Below are 21,950 nucleotides of genomic sequence, written 5' to 3'. Positions count from 1 at the left end.
AGTTGTTCTCTCCCCGGTTGTTCTCTATCCGGTTGTTCTCTCCAGTTGTTGTCTCTCCGGTTGTTCTCTATCCAGTTGTTCTCTCTCTGGTTCTTTTCTGTCCGGTTGTTCTCTCTCCGGTTGTTCTCTCCAGTTGTTCTCTATCCAGTTGTTCTCTCCCCGGTTGTTCTCTCCCCGGTTGTTCTCTCTCCGGTTGTTCTCTATCCGGTTGTTCTCTCCAGTTGTTGTCTCTCCGGTTGTTCTCTATCCAGTTGTTCTCTCTCTGGTTCTTTTCTGTCCGGTTGTTCTCTCTCCGGTTGTTCTCTCCAGTTGTTCTCTATCCAGTTGTTCTCTCCCCGGTTGTTCTCTCCCCGGTTGTTCTCTCTCCGGTTGTTCTCTATCCAGTTGTTCTCTCCCCGGTTGTTCTCTCCCCGGTTGTTCTCTCTCCGGTTGTTCTCTCTCCAGTTGTTCTCTATCCAGTTGTTCTCTATCCAGTTGTTCTCTCCCCGGTTGTTCTCTATCCGGTTGTTCTCTCTCCGGTTGTTCTCTCCAGTTGTTCTCTCTCCGGTTGTTCTCTCTCCAGTTGTTCTCTATCCAGTTGTTCTCTATCCAGTTGTTCTCTCCCCGGTTGTTCTCTATCCGGTTGTTCTCTCTCCGGTTGTTCTCTCCAGTTGTTCTCTCTCCGGTTGTTCTCTCCAGTTGTTGTCTCTCCGGTTGTTCTCTATCCAGTTGTTCTCTCCCCGGTTGTTCTCTCTCCGGTTGTTCTCTCCAGTTGTTCTCTATCCGGTTGTTCTCTCTCCAGTTGTTCTCTATCCGGTTGTTCTCTCTCTGGTTCGTCTCTGTCCGGTTGTTCTCTCTCCGGTTGTTCTCTATCCAGTTGTTCTCTCCGGTTGTTCTCTCTCCGGTTGTTCTCTATCTGGTTGTTCTCTGGTTGTTCTCTAGTTTTTCTCTAGTTGTTGTGGCTGATGTGCGCTGCAGGAACAGGAAGTGTGGGATGATGAGAAGCCAGCTGGCTCATGAAAAGAGTCCGACCCGCAGTCGGAGCCGACTTGTCAGAGAATCTGTGATGAGAAATCACAGAAATGCTCTAATGAGGGCGAAGGACGGTTGTCTCACCTCCCAAGTGTAAATTTCATGAATTACTAAAACCTGCTTGGCTTGGCAGCGGCCGGCGTGGAGCAGGAGAGAGGCTAGGCGGGGGTCGTCTTTGAAATGCTAACAAGATGTCATATGACAGTGTGGCTGTATTTGCACCTAATGATGGACTTGGTGGCCCGCCATCATTAATTGTTTAGGGATGTTTGAAGAGAAACTGGGCCGGTCCAGAAGCTGGCACCTCCACAAAAGGAACCTCGAGTTCTTCAAACAAGAGAAGAAAATATTGAGATGGCCATGCATGAATTATCGATGCTGTTATGACCACAGTGTGCCATGTAGGCTGAATTTTTATAACCTTGCTGAAGAGAAAAGCAGCTGGACCCCATGAGGGCCGGAGAGCCCAGAATGACGAGAGCTCATGTTTACATTAGAGTGTAGAAAACTCATAATGAGCCGGAGGATCCAGTTTGGGCCTCAGAGTTATGAATTACTGAGGCTGCAGGAGGAGCCGCCTGAGCAGAACCACAGGAACCGGACTGGCAGAGAGAGGGTCCGCCAACGCCGGGGCCAAACGGCGGCAGGGTTCCTCAGAACCAACAGAACCATCAGACCCAACAGAACCATCAGACCCAATAGAACCATCAGAACCATCAGACCCAACAGAACCATCAGGTCCATCAGAACCATCAGACCCAACAGAACCATCAGGTCCATCAGAACCATCAGTCTGCTCTGTGTCAGAACGATCCAGTACAGGTTGTACATTCTGACCAGGACCAGCCCAGTCCAAACTGGAAATCCTTCCTGTGGGTTTTGCAGTATGTGGTCTGAAATGAACAGAGCAGGTTTTCTCTCCTCAGCTGCACATCGTCGTGTTTTTCTGCATATCAGTTTGGTGATTTCTGCCACTTCCTACAGGATTTTGACATGTTGGTTGTGATTGGTTCTTTTTCATCCAATGAATACGCTGATTGGATGAAAGCGATCCGTCTGATTGGGTGGTTGTATGGTTTCAGTTGTGACAGAATTTTGCACTTAAGGTTCCCACTGGTATTTAGAAAAAACATTCCATGGCTTCTCCAGGACTCTCCATGACCATGAATTGAAAAGTGTCAATATATTGGTGATGATAGGGTCATAAACAAAAACATATTAGCAGTAATGCAAACACAAGACTGTACATATGCAGAGCTAACTGCTTCTATAAAAGTTCAGAACAGACAGACAGACTGCAACAGTCTTCAATCAGAGGCTATAAATCTATATTTTTAATATAATAATAGTGTGCAGAGCATTACAAAAACAAAGAACTGAGAACCGGCTCTTTACTATCGTTCACAGTAAAGAATCGTTCAGAGGACTCGGATCATTCTGAGTGTTGCGTCACTATATTGCAGACTTTGGTTACAGTACTGTCTGTGCGTCACAGGGCCGGACCTAGGAGGGCGTGGGCCCCCGGGCCTGAGCCAGTGTGTGGGCCCCTGCAGTTATCAGCCACTGTCTCCTGTTGCTCTGCCAACACAGACCAGGTCAACTTTCTATTTGCACAGTTTACAACAGTCTCCACAACTTAGTGACTTTTTCACTATATTTTGCACAAACAAAACAAATCAGCAAGTCAGGGTTTTTAAAGATCGGCCAGAAAACTGCAATCAGTGCATCGCTGCTTTCTTTTTGATCTGTCTGCAGAACGGTTGATTACTGTACATTTAATGGTTATTAAAGAAATACTGGAACATCTTGAATATGTCTACATATTTGAGAGAACATGCTTAAGAAAAACTTGACAATGTTCTCTATTCATTCTCTATGTACTGTATTTATTTATCCTTCATACCTTTTTTTATCTGTCTCTTGTTCTCCTTTCCGTTTTTATCAACTGTATCTTTCTCTGTAATTATCAGGTTTATTTCCTTATGAGCTCAGATAGTCAGGCTGAGTATTTCCCCTCTGACAGCCAAACCTGGTCAAAACTTTTACTGGGTGATGATTGGACTTTAGCTGCATGGCAGGGCAGGACGCACTCCATCTAACTTGTCCACTTTGACCTTTGACCGTAGCAGTAGGACGGTTCCTCCTGCTGCTGCTAGCTGGAGGCTAACGGTGCGTTCACACCAAACGCGTTTTGAGCGTCAGGAGCGTCTGCTTTAGCATCAAAGTGAAGCGTGTATTTTACTAAACGCTCAACATCACAAATTATTGTTTGTTTCCATGGATACGTGGCGCCGAAACACAGCTTTTCAGCAAAACTGCATGAAAAGTGAAGGAGTTAAAACACCCAGATCCCCCATGACGGTGGCGACGCCATGACGACGCCAGGACAGTGTCCATACATCAGCGTGTGGGCGGGGTTTTCAGGAAGAAGGCGTGGAAACCATCTGAGTGTTTCAGGCATTTCCAGGCTGCTGCTCCTTCTCAAATCCTTCCAGTTTTTCTTGGTTTTGAGATTCTGGAAGCGCCATTATTGCAAAGTTCCCACAAAAAAACACTGAGTTGAAGTGATGCTAAATGCCCCCTGCAGGGAGAAGAAGACAGACAGACATTGTCAGACTTGCTTCATATCAAGTTAAAGTCCAACATTGATGCAGCGAGTAACAAAAATAGAACGATGGAAGATCTTTAAACCGTAAAACTGTCTGCTTGTTTTTTTCCTCCTTTTTTATCTTTGATATGTTGATTTTGGATGGAGTTTAAAAATTCTGGAACATTTCTTGCTAATATTTCTAAAGTAGCTTCACAAAGCCAGTGATTATGATTATCATGAGTCACTGAAGCGACGGTGAAGTGGAGGAGGGACTGCTGAGTGAGATGGACACGGCTAGCGTCAATGGGTTAGCTTCAAGCTAACAGCCATAAATTACATCTGTGAGCAAAACAAACAAAGATTTTTGATTTGAGGCTCACAGCGATCCCTTAATGCAACAACATCCTGAGCAGACGCTAATCTGGGATTAAGGATCTTGTCTGTTGTGAAAGCAGTTCAGGTTGCTCATGTCTCAGGGGGACGGGCCTGGTCCTGCCGGACCAGTTCAGTGGAAGCGCGATGGACAAGGGACACTGGGACCGGTTGTCCTTCATCTGTCCTTCTGTCTCACTGCGTCCCAACGTGCGCCTGCAGGCAACCCGACTCCCAGCCAGTCCTCTGGGTCCTCCAGGTGTTCACACGTGGAACCGCTTCCTTCACATATTCTGACCGGCAGGTCACATGAACCGCCATCGCCATGATCATAACATTTGGTGGTTTTTGATGACAGTGCTGCAGTTACAGAATTTCCACAGTTGGATTCAGGTCTGGACTTTAACTACACCATTCTAACCATGAATCTGCTCTGACCTAAACCATCCCATAATACCTCTGGCTGCAGGTTCAAGGTGGTGCCCTGCTGAAGGCTGAATTTTGACCCCAATCTCCAGTCTGCTGCTGGATTGTCGTGATTTAGCTCCGCCCACCTCCACCAGCTTCTCTATGGATCCAGTCTTACTGGTTAGACTGGGAAAGGTCAGCAGATTAATCATGGACTCTATGATTCTGCGTTGCAGGTTGAGTCTAAAGGTTTTCCCGGTGGTACCCCCCACCCCCACCCCCTCCACACACACACACATTTTTGCAGTAATCGTCATAGAAACGTTTCCTTCCTGCAGCTTCAGACGTCAACATGAACCAATAAATTTATGTAAAGTAGTTCAGATCCAGAGGGAACATTTGAAGACACGATTCTCTCTGTCCTGAAAATGGGAAAATTTGTATTAAATGTGAGACATTAATATTAGAAAAACTGACTGGAATCTGGTTAGAAAAGCTCTTTGCTCCCAGTTCTGCTGCATTAGGATAATTCCTGTAAAATATGCGACTTTATGAAAGGAAACTGACAAATATCTGAACCTGAACTCTGATATTTGTGGTATTTGCAGCCCGGGCCTCCGGCTGCAGCAGCTCTTCCTCCTGGTTTCTCAGCCAGCCCTGGATTGGGCCGAAACCTGAGGGGAGCGGCTCCGTCAGGTGTGGAATCCTGCAGCTTCTCGTTCCAGCAGCTCAATAAAGCCTGACACTGGAGAAGCAAACAGCTTCCAGGAAATCTTATTGACCATCCCTGCTGCCTCCTGGACGGGGAGACGCCGTCCTGCTGAGACCTGGACGGCGTCCCTGCAGGGTTCACAGGTTCTGGAGAACCTTCTGCCTTCATTAACATGAAGCAGAAATGAACCATCTTACATCAGAACTGGTCCACAAAGCGGTTCTGTGGGTCAAAGCTCCTAAAATGTTCTGGACGATGAAGAGTTGTGGAAGGTTCCAGGGATGGCCCGGCTGCAGGTCCAAACCCAACTGGCCCGTTTTAACAGAGACCCGATCCTGGTCCCTCTAAGTTTCTGCTTTTATTTATTGCTGCAGCGTTTCGCTGCCTGCTGTGTAAACATTAGCATGCTAACCGCTCACGTTAGCTCAGATTTCCCATGAGCCACTGTGAGTCTTTTAAACCAATTATTGACATAAAATATTCCCAATTTTCTTGACTTGAATGAACTTCATGTCACATCACACTTTGCTCATCGTGGTCGAACTTTACAGGAATAAAATGCAGCAGAATCAGAAACTGAGGGCTTCGCTGTTAGCGAGTCTCACAGCCGTCAGCTGGAAGGAGAAGAAGAAGACACCACGACATTAGCATTAGCTTCTGCTATTTTTTACATGTCATCAGGAAACACAAAATCAACAACATAGATAGAAACGTCCAGAATCTGACTGAAGCATCTTCCTGCACTTCCGGGTCAAACTCAACGTTAGCATCCTGATTCGTTTTCCACTTCAGGTCCTGCAGTGTATTGTTAGCATCGATGAGCTACAGAGGGAGAAACATGTCTGCTTTGTGTGTGTGTGTGCGTGTGTGTGTGTGCGTATGTGTGTGTGTGTGTGTGTATGTGTGTGTGTGTGCGTGTGTGTGTGTGCGTATGTGTGTGTGTGTGTGTGTGTGTGTGTGTGTGTGTGTGTGTGTGTGTGCGTGTGTGTGTGTGTGTGTGTGTGTTGTTTGTCTGGTGATTTCCCAGCGCTCTTTGCTGCTCCTGTGAATTCTTGGCTCGGGCTTCAAAGCAAAGCGGGTCATCCCCGACCCGGCAGCTGCAGGTACAGACAGGACTGCTGCAGAGCCGGAACCGACCCGATCCAACCCAAACATCAAGCATGGAGAGAAACGGTTTCCTCATTAAGCTCTGATATTTTGGTGCAGTTATTATTATTATGATTATTATTATTAGGGATGTCCAGCCCAAGGGTTTCAGCGTACTTGGCCTATTCCAAGTACTGCAAGCGAGTAGTTAGTAACCGGCTCTTCTCTACTGGCCTACCGTCCATCTGTATTAACAAATTATTAATGCTGCTGCAGACAACAAACAAAGTCAAAATAATAATCATTTTCAGCCTCGTTGCTGAAAATCTGCTAAAATGATTTCTGAATATGCAACCACAATATTTCATATTTATTTTTATTGTTATATTTTATTTTTATTTTGTCTACAATTGCTACTCAGTGGTGGTTGTTGTGTGTCTTGTCTCTGTGCTGTAACAGCGAAATAATTTCCCTGCTGGGATGAATAAAGTAATTCTATTCTATTCTATTCTAATCCAACCTGTCACATTTAATAACATGGAGTGAGATCTGGCCCCGCCCACCAGGAACCGTTACCGGGTCAGAGCATCGGGTCGGTACCGGTACCGCTTTCATGACACCACCAGTTATTATCGCATTATTATTAAAAATCAAAACTTTGTAGTTTGTTTGTGAAAATCAGTGAAATCTGAGTCAGTCCAAATGGAGCTGATCAGAACCCGATGGAACCGGGTCAAACAGAACTCACTTACCAGGTTCTTTATTTGACAGAGAAAAATTGTTATAAATGTGGTAAAAACCAAATATTGATGAGGTCATAAACCAGGGGTCTCAAACTCAGTTTACCCGGGGGCCGCTGGAGGTAGAGTCTGGGTGAGGGTGGGCCGCATTCACACACACGGTCTCCTCAGCAGAACCTTTCTGATTGCCTATTACCATATTTGGCCGTAGTCAGGCGCTGTAACAGCCGTAATTGTGTAGTGTCTCTTTAAGATACTCTAGTATTGCTAATGATGTCAGAAGTATGCGCCACGGCTTCTCTGTAGAGAGCGTGGGAGAAACGTGCTAGACGGACATGTTAGCTCCCTAACTTTTTAATAATGTTACGGGTTGTTTGGACGCTGCTCAATTTTCATGTCTGATAATATTGCAGCCGTTCAACCGGCTTTGTAAGGTTGGTGAAGAGTATTTATTAAAGGACAACACTGGGGAATTCCCAGTACCAATGTGGTTGTGAGTTTTTGACCGTCCTGATGAATCTGCCACCTCCTCTCCTCCCTTAAACACAACCAAGCGTTACAGCGCCTAACCTTAATTACGTTACACTGATCAGCAACTTCCGGGTCTAGACTGGATGCTGAAGCACGTGAAGCGGGAGCGGCCGCGGAAATTGCTCATGTACGGCATGCAAATAATGACAAATAGAAAATGCAAATAGGCCCGGCCGATGTCCCGCCCCCGAGAGCAATATACTCCACCGTGATTGGTAAGTTCGTTCAGCTCCGCACACAACACTGAAAAGTGCCAATTATATCAAACTCGCGGGCCGCACTAACATTAAACTTTCATATTAAGGCGGGGGCCACAAACTATCGTCCCGAGGGCCGCAGTTGGCCTGCGGGCCGCGAGTTTGAGACCCCTGTCATAAACATTACAGACGTTATTAAAATGTTGATCAAAAGGTTCAGAAATAATAACTTTAAAATTCACTGAACTTCTGATTTATTTTCATATTTTCTTCTGATTTCTGGATGAGTTCAAACTTGAGCTGCTGAAGCAAAAACCAGAACCTGCAGTGGGTCGGAACCAGAACCGGCTGGCTTCATGCTGCTGTGGGTCCAGGTGATTTTTCCCACGGATCAGCAGGATTCCCAGGATTCCCAGGATTCCCAGGATTCTCTCCACTTGTTGACGTTTCCTCTCAGTTAAACTGTAATTTTCCTCTGCAGGTTTTAATGTTTCGTTTCTGGAGGAAAACCTGTAATTATGGACCGGGGCGGTTCTGCTCAACCTGTAGCTCAAAACTCAAAGCATCTTTTTTTGATTTCTGGTCCGGTTGGTTATCTTTATTATTTCATCTCTTTTATTAATACCAGCTGCTCTTATGAGCTCCATTGTCCAGAAGTTCTCATTGTTTAGAAATCCTTGGTTCTGCTGCAGCGGTCGGTGTCGGTTCTGTTGGTCGTTTTTAGCCGAGGCTGCTGGTTCGGGCCGATTGTGTCTTGTGATCTGGATCAGCAGCAGTAACCCGGTTTCCTCAGAGGAACCCGCTAACAGCAACAGGTGGAGGTCGGGCCGTCTGGGCCGATGAAGGTCATCCAGGTTCATGAGGCGGCAGAAGAACTGCAGGTCCGAACCCGGTGTGACGGTGGACTGGGTCAGTGGGCCGATCCAGGACCTGACGGCAGTTATTTGTTTTCCTGTGGCTTCTGAAGGGCTTCTAACCCTGACCCTGAAGCCTGACCCCTGATCCTAAAGCCTGACCCCTGACCCTGCTGCTGGAACTCAAAGCAGAAAAGATCTATGAGACAGGAAGCAGTTTGACCCAGGAGGAAAGGTCAGAGGCCGAGGATCGGCGTTGGAGGCGGAGCTTAGTGATGGCGGCAGCAGCACCAAACAGCAGCACTGGTTTGTCACTGGTGCCGCGCTGCCAAGCCGCTCACTGGGCCGGATTAAAGACCCCTGAGCGGCGCGCAGCAGCAGAGTCAGTGGGTGGCCTGCGGGGGGCGCTGCAGCAGACCAGCAGGCTGGTCACAAACACCAACAACATCATGATTCAAATTGTCAAATACAAAAATGACAAGGTTAAAAACACAATAACAAAGAAATCCATCAGCATCAGAGCATTTAATCTTGCAATGAAACATCATCTGTGTTTGCAGCTAAACTGGTTCCCAGTGGGAGTCTTCCCAGTTTAACCAGTAAGGAACCAACTGGAGCAGCTGCAGCAACTATGCATTAAAAGCAAAGATTCTCAGAAACTCAGCATCCATCCATCTTCTGACGGCTGATCCTCAGTTGGATTCGGTGGATCCGCTCTTGGCTCCAGATCGTTTCCTGCCTGAACCGACCCGTGTGTTGATCAACCAATGGCTCCGGCTCTGTTGGGAGACGCCAGGCGATAAATCAGGGGCTGCTGGGTCTGGCAGCTCATAGCTCTTCATCAGAGGTCTGAAGGTTCCCACCACAACCAGACGATCCACGTCGGTCATTTCATGGATCTCATGTCACCAACAGAGACGTTTCCCCCGTCAGCAGCAAGAGGTTAAGATTTGATTCAAGTTTCATTTAAGCTTCATTTGTAGTTTTGTTGAGAGTAAGAGAGCTGCTGCTGCTGCTGCTGCTGCTGCTGCTGCTGCTGGAGCTGCTGCTGCTGCTGCTGGAGCTGCTGCTGCTGCTGCTGCAGCTGCTGCTGCTGCTGCTGCTGGAGCTGCTGCTGCTGCTGGAGCTGCTGCTGCTGCTGGAGCTGCTGCTGCTGGAGCTGCTGCTGCTGGAGCTGCTGCTGCTGCTGCTGCTGCTGCTGCTGCTGCTGCTGCTGGAGCTGCTGCTGCTGCTGCTGGAGCTGCTGCTGCTGCTGCTGCAGCTGCTGCTGCTGCTGCTGCTGCTGGAGCTGCTGCTGCTGCTGGAGCTGCTGCTGCTGCTGGAGCTGCTGCTGCTGGAGCTGCTGCTGCTGGAGCTGCTGCTGCTGCTGCTGCAGCTGCTGCTGCTGCTGCTGGAGCTGCTGCTGCTGCTGCTGCTGCTGCTGCTGCTGCTGCTGCTGCTGCTGCTGCGCTGCTGCTGGAGCTGCTGCTGCTGCTGCTGCTGCTGCTGCTGCTGCTGCTGGAGCTGCTGCTGCTGGAGCTGCTGCTGCTGCTGGAGCTGCTGCTGCTGGAGCTGCTGCTGCTGCTGGAGCTGCTGCTGCTGGAGCTGCTGCTGCTGCTGGAGCTGCTGCTGCTGGAGCTGCTGCTGCTGCTGGAGCTGCTGCTGCTGCTGCTGCTGGAGCTGCTGCTGGAGCTGCTGCTGGAGCTGCTGCTGCTGCTGGAGCTGCTGCTGCTGCTGCTGCTGGAGCTGCTGCTGCTGGAGCTGCTGCTGCTGCTGGAGCTGCTGCTGGAGCTGCTGCTGCTGCTGGAGCTGCTGCTGCTGGAGCTGCTGCTGCTGCTGCTGCTGCTGCTGCTGGAGCTGCTGCTGCTGCTGCTGCTGGAGCTGCTGCTGCTGCTGCTGCTGCTGGAGCTGCTGCTGCTGCTTCCTCCCTCTGCTCAGGTGAGATGATAAGCGGAGCAGCAGCTCCTTGATGGATGAGGCTCACAATGAGGTACCGGCCGGGTCGGGTCCGCAAACAGGCCGGGACAGGAACCGGAGCAGGAAGCGATCAGGGCGCCATGGTTACCACATGTAAACACAGGCCTGAGGCCCACATGGAGAGATTTTAATCATCGAACCTCATCAGGGAAAAATCCTTCCGCCTGAATCAGAAAACAGCCAAATATTCAACAGCATCAATAATCCATAAAGCATCAGAACCAGAACCTCAAGACCGGGCTCAGAACAGAATACAGTACACTATCATATACTATAGTATTCTGGTTCTGTTAGACAGACTAGTCCAGGGTCCGGCTCCGGTTTGAGGTTCTGGTTTTAGTTCCTGGAGAGTTTGATCTCATCCTAGAGATCTGATGTTCTGGCCCGAACCCGGTACTGTTTACTCTCCCTGGAGGCTCCGTGTGGATCCATCCAGAACCAGAGACCCTTTGGGTTTCATGAGGTTCTGGAGAACCGGCACCGCTAACTCTTGAGTTTCAGTCGCTTCTTCTCTGAGCTGTGTGTGTGTGTGTGTGTGTGTGTGTGTGTGTGTGTGTGTGTGTGTGTGTGTGTGTGTGTGTGTGTGTGTGTGTGTAGATGTTGGCGCGGCGCTGTGTCGTTAGGAACCGAGCCAACTCTTCCTGCTGGAATTTCCTGTTCCCCTCCCCCGCCTGTTGGCCTCTTTGTTTCCAAAGCTCCACTCAGACGGTGATTCTGTGTCCTGCTCAGATTTATTACAGCAATAACATTTATATAATATTATATATATAATATATATTAGAGTTCAATTTGTTCAGTTTTACTCTGATTCAGTGAAATCAGATTACAACATTTTGTTCATTTCAACGTTTGCTTATTATTGGTCATTCATATAAAATCTCAATAAAATATATTTTCTGTGGATGTAATGTGAGAAAATATGGAAAAGTTTAAGGAGGAATAAATAATAATATTTATACCACATTTCAGTCAGTCTGTTGTTACATTAAATGTTAAATATTAAGTTCCCTGTGACGTTTATCTCTGGTTATTAATATCTGTTATATTTCATGTCTAGATAAACAGGAAGCATTCTGTCTTCTTCTCATTTCACTTCCTGTTTAATCAACTCAGTTTATTTCAGTCTATATTTCTACATTCACTCAAATTTATTCTATTATAATTTAAGGAAATAATTCGACTTTATTGCAGGTTAATCATTTTTATTCCAGTTTCATGTTTTTGATCATAAATTTAATTTATTTAAAAATATTTTATTCTGAAATCAGAACAACTAAAGTCCATTTCCAGAAAATGTCCTGGTTTGCGTCAGAAAGCGAGGAAACGATGAGCGTCGGTGGTTCCTGAGGAAGCAGCCGTGTGTCTGTCCTCGTCTCACCTGAGACGTCAGACGTCGACGGTCCTCCGTGTCTCGGCTCAGAGCGGCCGGGCCGTAAATCAAACCCTGACGCGTCTCTGCAGCCTGCAGAACAACGCAGCTGTCTGGGTGATGGACGGTCCTGCCGAGCCCTCCTCACCCCGCGTCCACCGAGAGGAGCCGAGCCTCCAGAGCTCCGCTTTATTAACCAGGCAGCAGACCGGCCCGGGTTCTGGTTCCGCCTCTGAAGCAAGCACTCTGGATCACCGGGAGGCAGCCGACTCTGAGTCAGTCGCTCAAACAGCCGGGAAAGCTCCGGCGTAACGCTCCACTGGTGAAAGCAAATGTGTTGGGCCTCATCTCGACACTCAGACGGCAATAGTGTCCTCTGCGATCGTGAAACCCAACATGCAGGACGCCATGGTGACGACGGCGCTCTCTAGGCCCGGATTGGTGGCGTCGCTAAACCTTTCTGCATGTTTACATTTCCAAATTTCCCCTGCGTGAAAGTTATGGGTCTCTTGGCCGGAGGACAGCTCCAGGTTGCTGCCTCATCATGCCAGCTCCGTAGGAAATGAATGGAGAGGAGCAACATGGCCTCCCATGTGGCCGTTACGTCCAGTTGGCTGGATAATGTTTGTTTTTGTCACTGGCTCTTTCCTGTTGCCAACCGGACGAGGCCGGGAGCGTCAACGGAAAACCTATGGGGGTTACAGCTGTAGGGTCATGAAGGAGCTCAACGCCAAGAGACACAAACAGAAACGTCACAACTTTTGCTTGATTGTAAAGCAGCAGGAACTTTTTCAGTTTTAAATTTCATTCATGGAGGCATTTAAAGGTCCTAAAAAGTCTTAAATAAGACTTGTTGAAACATGCAGAGTCTACAGAAGAACCCAATGCTGCATAAAAACATGTTCTGGTTCCAGCTCAGATTCCTGTTTTCCTCAACATCCAGGGGACAGAAATTCACCTTCACTGGAACTTTTTAGGAGATCTTCAACCAGAACAAAACTTGATTAAAGAAGCAGATCTCATCCTGATCCGGAGATTTAACCCGAAGAGCGGCGGCAGTCAAAGGTTTGTGTGAATGGAGGGAAACTCTCCTCTTCCTCACTCAGCTGTAATCCCACCAACATTCACAGAGAACAAGACGCTGCAGCGTCACCATGATTGCCTCAGTCACACAACAAAAGGCTCAATCAGGCTTAAAGCAGCAGAAATGTCTGGCTGGTCTAAAGACAACAGTCTGCTGCGCTGCTGGAGCCTGCAGGAGCAGGTTCTGCTCCACCGCCGCACGGTCTTCTTGACTTTTGAGTCCGAAAACTTTTCTCCTTCTTTCAAAGTAAGACGAAGAGCGAGTCCTCCGACCGGACGCGCTCGTCTCTCTGGGTCAAAGTTCAGAGTTTGCATTCAGACTGCATGGTGAAACATGGGTAGGAAATGAAATTCATGTTTCATCTGCAGAGAGGTAAAATCTGAGAACAGGTGAGGCCGTTCTCTGACCTTTAACCCCAGCAGGCGGCGAACCTGCTCTGGATTGTGTTTTCCTCTGTAGAAGACGAGGCGGGTCGCTGCTGGAATGAGGGATAATTAATGAGGATCTGCTGCGTTGTTCTGACGGGCCTCGCCCGCGGCCTTCAGACGGTTTATGGCAGGAAGCGCTGCATCTCTGCAGACTTTGTTTGAGCCATAAAATCTTGGCAGTGTCGAAGCTGCTTTGGTCTCGCTGGATCAGGGAGTCATTAATGAGTCGCTGTTTCTCGGGGCGACAGAATAAAAGCTGGAATTAAGTGCAGAGTTACGGGAACAGTGAAAGGTTCTGCTGGGCCCACATTAATAAGAAACTGGATCTTAGCTCAAGTATTTCTTCTCAGCACCATGATGTGTGTTTTTATCGTTACAGGTGCTCACCACCTTTTCCCGTTCCACAGCCCCATCCCCATCGACACCAGGCACCATGAGGGCCGGTACCATTACGAGCCACACCCGCTCCACGCCATGCACAGGTAGGTAACCGGACCCGACTGGGTTCCCTCTCTTCTTGGGTCCAGGAAGTGCTGATTCACTGGTTGCTATGGTGACTCCTGCCTTTTCCTGTTCATCATAGACTCAAACGGTCCCTGTAAAGAAGTTCTGTTGGTGGACCCACAGAACCGATGTAGGAGATCTGGTCCATTAAACAGAACCAATCAGAACCAAATCTACTGGAGGTTGGGTGTGTCTCTGCTCTCTGGACTCTGATTGGTCAGAAAACAGGAAGTCTTAAGCAATGGGAGAAAGAAAGACCTGTGATTGGATGGAGAAGCTGGTTCGATCCAGAAGGTTCTGAATGGTTTACCGGGTCAGAACCATCATCTCTCAATCTGAACATTCCGGAAGAAATCTAGAAAATTCCAACTGTACCTTATGTTAGGTAGTTTCTCTTTGCTCCTATAGTTCCTCTGTGCATTTTCCAACCTTATTGGGATTTATTTCAGAGTAGCGTCATGTGAAGGGGTCGTCTTTCATACAGCTGACTAACAGTGTGCAGCAAAGGCAGGGAGTCTCACTGAGCGCTTCCCACTGATCCGACTTCAAACCGTGGGATCTGTTTGGAGTTCTCAGGCCTTCGGCTGATTAGGAGGCTGGAGGGAACCGAGGAACCCAGATCGATAGCAGCTCCATCAAGACGTGTAAATTCAGCTGCAGATCAGGTGATACATTGCAAACACTGCAGCTGTTCATCACCAGCAGCACAGGAGGCACCGTGATTAATGCTGGAAGACTCTGATGAAGCATTCCTGCTAATTCATCAGGAAATCAGCTTCAAAAAGATGAGACGAATTCTCTAACGGTTGACAGAGACGTCATCTGGCTTAGAGTCAGGAGTTCAGGAACTGTAGCAGCACTATGATGTGGAGTTCTGGCTGTCACTGCAACGTTTCCTCTTCAGCAGGCTTCAGTCCACTTTGACTTGAAGTTTTTTCTCCTGCTGGTGGTCAGGCGTGTTTTGCAAAAACCAGAAGCTTAGGAGAGTCGGCGTGTTTGAGGAGGTAATTAGCACCCAGGATCCAGCCTGTCGTTCCCAGAAAGTCAGTGACAACACAACAGAATAAGGAACACGGATCCTCCAACTGTTCCCGATCCCAGAAGTGGTTGGACAGCAGAAAGAGGCTCTGAGACGTTCAAATATGCTGAAGGTTTGTGTGTGGTGGAGCTGTGGTCTGCACCGCTCTGTACACAAACACACGTGGTCATGTTCAGAAGCCACGGCCCGGTGAATCCTCGCAGCCCCTCGGCGGGGAATGTGTTGACTACATCCAGTTTACAGATGAAGTATTCCTTCGTTGTTTTGGTTTGGTGAGGAGGAAGAAGGGAAGCGTACAGTGGACAGTGGGAGGGGACATGTTCTTCGTCTCCAAGGTCCTACTCATCGTCACGGATCCCCTGACTGAGAGCCAGGAATGTTCCGCTGAAAACACAGAACCTTGGAGCCATCAATCTGGGAGTGGCATGTCACCAGTCAGCAGCCAGAGAGTTTCATGCTTTATCGCGTGGTCTCAACACCCTTTTCACACAATCAAGACAAAACCAAATGCTTAGTGACAGCGGCGGGGCAGAAGAAAGGGTAATTACCCCGGGGGTAATCCCGCCTCATCTGCTGCCCCCTCTAGCAGGAACAAGATGGTCCTGATGCTCAGAGTCTGGAACCACAGTCCCAGTGGAGGATTCATCATGCTGGACTGGGGTCAGAACTGCTGTGGAGAGACAGATCCAGAGGTGGAGGGGACGGCAGGAACACCTGGCAGGAACACCTGAGCTCACTGACTGTTCACCTGCAGAGAGCAGCTGGAAGGCTGTACAGACTGACCAAAGGTTTAAGTAGATCACAAAATCAATAAAACTACCTCGAAAAGGTTCAGTGTTGTTGTTTTTCAATAACTGTTGACAGTTGATAAAAATGTAAAGAATCCAGATGTACCTGAATGCAGCATTGCAGAAGCTGCTGTGAGACAGTGGTTTGGGTCTAAAGGTCTGGTTATGGATCATTTCAGCTCATAGTAGAACCTTCCAACAAATCAGTTTCTCTCCATCGTTACTCTGAACCAGGAGCTCCATCCACGGCTAGTTCTGGTTCTGGATGGAGCCGGGCCCGGACTCTGCTATCAGCAGAAGCCAGAGCTGTGGTATGCTCTTACTCCTGCTGTTGCTCAACAAGCTGCACCTTGTCCCAGCAACCTTCCTCCCGGCAGTTAGAACCACCAAACAATGGAGCTTGTGATCACGCAGACAACCCAGAGCCAAACAGCAGCTAGCTGTTTAAGAGCATCTCACCCCACCAACTCTCACCCCACCAGCTCTGCCACCCAAAGAGCTTATGGGTTCGGTCAGTGGTGACCCTCCATCCTTGGACCCTCAGGAAACACTCCGGCCTCCATCTTGTCTGGCAGCAGCTGGACCAGCCGGCCTTCAGTGCTAACTCTCGTCCGATTGCTCGTGTCAGGAAACATCTCGTCCCTCTGAGGCTTCAGGAGCTCCTGGCTGCTCTAATGCAGGGTTCATTGTCAAGGTTCCACCAAAGTCACCAACAAGTGAAATCTGAGGTTTATTGAACCTTTTGCAGAAGAAATCAGAGCAGATGATGATCAATCAAAAGCACCAAGCAAGACAGTTCACTGCTGATGCAGCTGCTCTTTGCTCCAGGTCCTCCAACTGATGATTTAACTCCAACTCTTTTCTTTATCCCCAGGCATCTCTTGGTTAACATCTTGACAAATCTACCTCATCTTGTTTGTCATGGTTTAATTAACTTATTTTTAGATCTTAAAACATTTAAGCCTTAACATAGAAAACAATAATAGCTACTTTATTTTCTTTTTGTTCCCTCAGAGGAAAACTGCAGCTTAAATCAGATATTTACTTACAATTTGCTTAATTTATTCTTCATAGTCTGACATTAAATCAGAACAAACGTTTTAGATCAATTGGGATGAAATAAATTATTAATATTTAGTTACATTTGTGATGAATATTTAGGCTTTTCCTGATCATTTACATAAACAGACGTAACCTGGTACCTTATAATGGGATGCATCCGTGTTTGGACAGATTTGTGAAGGTGTTCCTGTGTTTCAGTGTCTCACTGGGAGTCATGGTGAGCGATGACTTTCAGACACCTTGTAGAAGAAGCAGAGAAGCCGTCCCAGTGCCAGTTATCCCAGCAGTCCCAGTGCCAGTTATCCCAGCAGATCACCCCAGCGCTAATCTGAGACGGCAGTGCCAACCTCCATGGATGGCGAGCGAAGCGTGTTTTTGTGTATGGACCGTCTGTTTCTTCTCACGTCTCCCTGCCGCCCCAAACAGAGGGGTCTTTATGGCTGTTTGCAGTGGAAGACGGCAGAAAGTTGGCACTGGGACAAGACCAGCAGTCTGCAGGCGCTTACTGGAAATGGAGCGAGAGTTTGGGCCAGCCCTGCCAGCTCCCTGGCCCATCGTTCACCTGCAGCCAGCCTGACTTACAGCACAGCAACAGTCAGAGCCTCGTTAACTGCAGAAGGTTTAGCTTCTGTGTTTGTTCTGAGTCACTTCTATGTTTCCTGTGTTTTACTGTTGAGTTTGAGTCTCAGTGACAGAAATGGGGTGAAAGACAGCAGAGCTGAACAAAACCAACATCTGGGCCAAGGATGCAGCGGCCACGGCTCAGAAAACAAGACTGCAAAGAGAAAAGAAACATGGAATATTTTCACATTATCTGAACATTAATGTTGCTCATAGTGAGCTGTAGGTTGGACTCTGATCCGTTAGTCTGACAGCCTAGGAGAGGCCGGGGTCATGACCTCTCTGTGCTGCTCCTCAACTTCCTGATAGAGCAGCTCGCTCAGATGTCCTGAAGGTCGCACGAAGACTGAAACAGAAAGGGCTGCAGAAGATGAGCAGCGTCATCACCGGTCAGAAGCCTTAACAACCTGTAGACCCTTTAAAAAGAAAGAAATAATCTTTTTATCTTGAAATTTCAGTATTACTGCCAACACAATTTGGACAGAGGAATCAGGAGTTTGCAGTATGAAGGAATTGCTTGTCATGTCAAGATGTCCCTCCTCTCAGGTGTTTGGACCTCAGACTGAGAACATGATCAAGATGAGACTAAGTCACCATGAGAGCTGCCAAAGGCCTCTCCTGCAGCAGACGGCTTCATCTCCAGCTCAGCCCCGGAGGCTGTCAGGAATTACAACACTCACTAGTCTTTGTTCTCTCAAGCATCCACCAATTACCTGCCAGAGACGACAACTTTACTGCTCAGCCTGATCTGACAGGCGGACAAATTCAGACCATTCTGCAGCAGACTGGACGCTAGCTGCTCCAGGTTCTGGACGCTAGCTGCTCCGGGTTCTGTCTGGTCCTGCAGTCTGGTGGGAGAGAGCCAGCAGGTCTGGCCTCCCAAACCGGTGCATTGTACTTTCTACGTCTCTTGTAGCCTCTCAATTGAAAGCTATCAGTTCTGGCTTGTTTGTAGCTGCAGGCTTTAATAGAATAAGGTGAACACAAAGGGATTATTGTGTATTATCTGTGGGGGTTTGGGGTGGAGGAAAACTGACACTCAAACATTTTAGTTAAATAAAAGACACCAAGTCTAGTTTTTAAACACACCAATGTGTGATTCTTCAGGCGTTTAACTCCTTCCTCCTCTTTACAGCCCCCCAGGACTGACAGGAAGTCCAGTCATCACAGACATTTCTCTGATTCGACTCTCGCCACATGCCACGGCTGGGACCGGCGAGTCACCGTTCAGCCTGCCCCATCCATACGTCAGCCCTCACATGGACCAGTACCTCCGCTCAGTCCATGGCAGTCCCACCCTGTCCATGATCTCAGCGGCACGAGGACTGAGCCCAGCTGAAGGTACAACTTTAAATCACTGCAGCACAGAATTAACTAGGAGAAGTCTGAATTGTTTAGTTCTGGGTCACAATCTTTGGGTTGACGGGTCTCTGATGACCTCAGGGGTCAGGTGCTGACCTGGTGACCTACCTACCAGGAACCTACATTTGAGTCTTGTGAGACAGAGAGAGAAAATCGGGTCCAGTTTATCGTAGAGCTAGAACATGAAGTCGTTCCATAAGAACCTAAATGTAAAAACCAGGAGCCCTTGTCTCGCCTCATTCAGTCGAACTGAAACATTTCCTCTGCTCTCTCTCCAGCTGAATAAGGTTTTGTTTATTTAGATGAACAATTACCTTCAGTTATCTCCATGGAAACTGCTGTCACACATCTAGCAAAGACGGCTTCCTGCGGTTGGTGAGATGTTAAGAAGTGAAGACTTTAGTGATGAAGCGCTGATTAGAGCTGAGCAGACATCCAGATGTTTGAGGAGCAACTCCTCTTGCTTGGCTGCATCTCACTGAGTCTGTATAGACGGAGGTTCCAGTCCTGATTATCAGCCGGCATACAGTCCATTTCCAGCTGCAGCTACTGAAACACATCTGTCATCAAGTTATCTTCACAGCTCCAACAGGGTTTGTTTGAGATTGAAAAGATAATAGTTTGGAGAAGACACAAGATACCAGGTAGCAACAAATCACCACAGGAGTTGGTCAATCGCTGCCTTTCTGGGTTTTCTTTTTGTTGCTGGTTAACCTTCTGTTTTATTGGTGTTCTGGTGTTATTATCATTATTAAAGAAGAAACAAATCCACATCAGGACAATAATGACATCTGTGGTCATCAGGATCATAATAATAATAGTGTTTCCATGGTTTATAATAATAATAGACTCAAGAATGAGTACTCATTGATTTGGTTTCAATCAGTGATGAAGGTTCCAGGAAATCTGTAAACCAGTGAAAACATCATCCAGGTTCTTCACTGAACTGATTCTGATGGACGCAGACTGGGTGCAGTAGAAGCTTGTGCTATCCAGTCCAGGTACCCCTGCCCCCCCCCCATGCCTCCCAGGTCTCTTCCATCTCATAGGAAGTGGGGATAGGGACGACCCATGAGCCGTCAGCTCCAGCTCTGGTTCTGATCGGTTCTGACATCTTAAACACAGCTTTACTGCATACAGGTTTGATGTCAATATTGCTGTTGCTCCGGTAAAAGAAGTGCACCTGCATTCTGGGAATGACCTCATTTCGTCCTATAAAGCATGGTCTGTCCTAGAGGAAGCCCCCCTCAATCGCTCTGATTCTCTTCCTTTCTGTTCCCCCAGTGACCCACGAACATCTGAAGGACCGGGCCCTGTTCAGCTTCCCCCCTCCACCGCCGGGGGCCAACCCCTCGGAGTACTACCACCTGATGGCCAGCGCCAGCCAGAGAAGCCCCTACGGCGACCTACTGATCCAGAACGGCGCAGCCGCAGCGGTTCATCTGCCGGATTACATCGGCCCTGTGGACGGTGAGGAGAAGCAGCTAGCATCCAACTAAAGACCAAACAATGATCAGCCATCATGCCGTCCCTTTCTCCTTCCTCTAGATCAGGGGTCTCAAACTCGGCCCTCGGGACGATAGTTTGTGGCCCCCACCTTAATATGAAAGTTTAATGTTAGTGCGGCCCGCGAGTTTGATATAATTGGCACTTTTCAGTGTTGTGTGCGGAGCTGAACAAACTTACCAATCACGGTGGAGTATATTGCTCTCGGGGGCGGGACATCGGCCGGGCCTATTTGCATTTTCTATTTGTCATTATTTGCATGCCGTACATGAGCAATTTCCGCGGCCGCTCCCGCTTCACGTGCTTCAGCATCCAGTCTAGACCCGGAAGTTGCTGATCAGTGTAACGTAATTAAGGTTAGGCGCTGTAACGCTTGGTTGTGTTTAAGGGAGGAGAGGAGGTGGCAGATTCATCAGGACGGTCAAAAACTCACAACCACATTGGTACTGGGAATTCCCCAGTGTTGTCCTTTAATAAATACGCTCTTCACCAACCTTACAAAGCCGGTTGAACGGCTGCAATATTATCAGACATGAAAATTGAGCAGCGTCCAAACAACCCGTAACATTATTAAAAAGTTAGGGAGCTAACATGTCCGTCTAGCACGTTTCTCCCACGCTCTCTACAGAGAAGCCGTGGTGCATACTTCTGACATCATTAGCAATACTAGAGTATCTTAAAGAGACACTACACAATTACGGCTGTTACAGCGCCTGACTACGGCCAAATATGGTAATAGGCAATCAGAAAGGTTCTGCTGAGGAGACCGTGTGTGTGAATGCGGCCCAGCCTCACCCAGACTCTACCTCCAGCGGCCCCCGGGTAAACTGAGTTTGAGACCCCTGTTCTAGAGGCATTTGCTGGAATGCTTCCCACCATCGTGGGGCACGGTCATTGTAGGGGCATGGCCATAGTGGGGGCGTGGTCATTGTACAGCGTGGCCACAATGGACACCAGGAGCTTGTAAAGCATTGAAATTGTGCTTTTGTTCTGTTTGAGGACAAAGAACCTGAAAACCTAAAGAAGAAGAACTCTTGAGTCTGGGATCACTCTTCATTACGTTTACCATTCTGTTTGTCCATCTGTTGTGCTAGTAGGCATTTAGCTTTGAATAACTACAAATGATTCCTTATGGCAATCTTTAATAAAATCAGTAATTGAGATCAAAATGACCAAGTCAGGGCACCAGTCAAAAATCAATAAACAGTCAGAAAGCCCTGCCTTATTAGGCACCAGCCAGTGTGAATGGAGTTCTTATTGACGAAGCAAGCTTTCAGTTCACTACGTCTGTGTCAGGAACCAGAGGTTAGCTTCAGTGGCTAACAGCTACGTCTGCTGTGCGCCAATCAGACTCATAACATGGCGTTCTCAGCTCTGGATCAGGCTGGTGCGGTCGTGCAACTGTGGTGAAACTTTCTCTCGGCTCTCTATTTCTTCTACGTTTGAAGAAACGGGGTGGCAAGCAGTCAGCATCAGCATGTAGACAGCAATCTTAATCTTAAGTTTTTAAGGTCCTCTTGACATCCCAGTTTCCTCCCTAAACTCCTCCTCTTCCTGCTGTTGGAACCAAAGTGGGTCAAAATCTAGCACATTGTTGAATCTATGAATATGCCAGCTTCCTGTAGACAAGAGGAGGTAAAACATGTCCGTCCATCCACCTTTAAAGCTATGATGCCACTAAATAGTACAGTCCTGGTTTAAAGGGACCAGGAACTCTTGTAATGCGAGTC

The 21,950-nt window shown here is 48.0% G+C and overlaps 1 protein-coding gene across 1 annotated transcript in view; it reads left to right on the top strand.

Moving 5' to 3' along the window:
• The window catches only part of gli2 (GLI family zinc finger 2), a 70,322-nt gene that overhangs the window by 20,005 nt on the left and 28,367 nt on the right, over positions 1–21,950 (top strand). Inside the window, exons 3-5 of the mRNA XM_023336750.1 lie at positions 13,718–13,820; positions 18,488–18,693; positions 19,999–20,184. Coding sequence (XP_023192518.1) covers positions 13,718–13,820; positions 18,488–18,693; positions 19,999–20,184 — 495 coding nt within the window. The remainder of the gene's footprint in view (positions 1–13,717; positions 13,821–18,487; positions 18,694–19,998; positions 20,185–21,950) is intronic.

This window comes from Xiphophorus maculatus, chromosome 7 (genome assembly GCF_002775205.1).
Source record: "Xiphophorus maculatus strain JP 163 A chromosome 7, X_maculatus-5.0-male, whole genome shotgun sequence".
Lineage (NCBI taxonomy): Eukaryota > Metazoa > Chordata > Actinopteri > Cyprinodontiformes > Poeciliidae > Xiphophorus > Xiphophorus maculatus.
The sequence above is the reverse complement of the archived record's forward strand: the minus strand, read 5'-3'. Positions and strand labels throughout refer to the sequence as shown.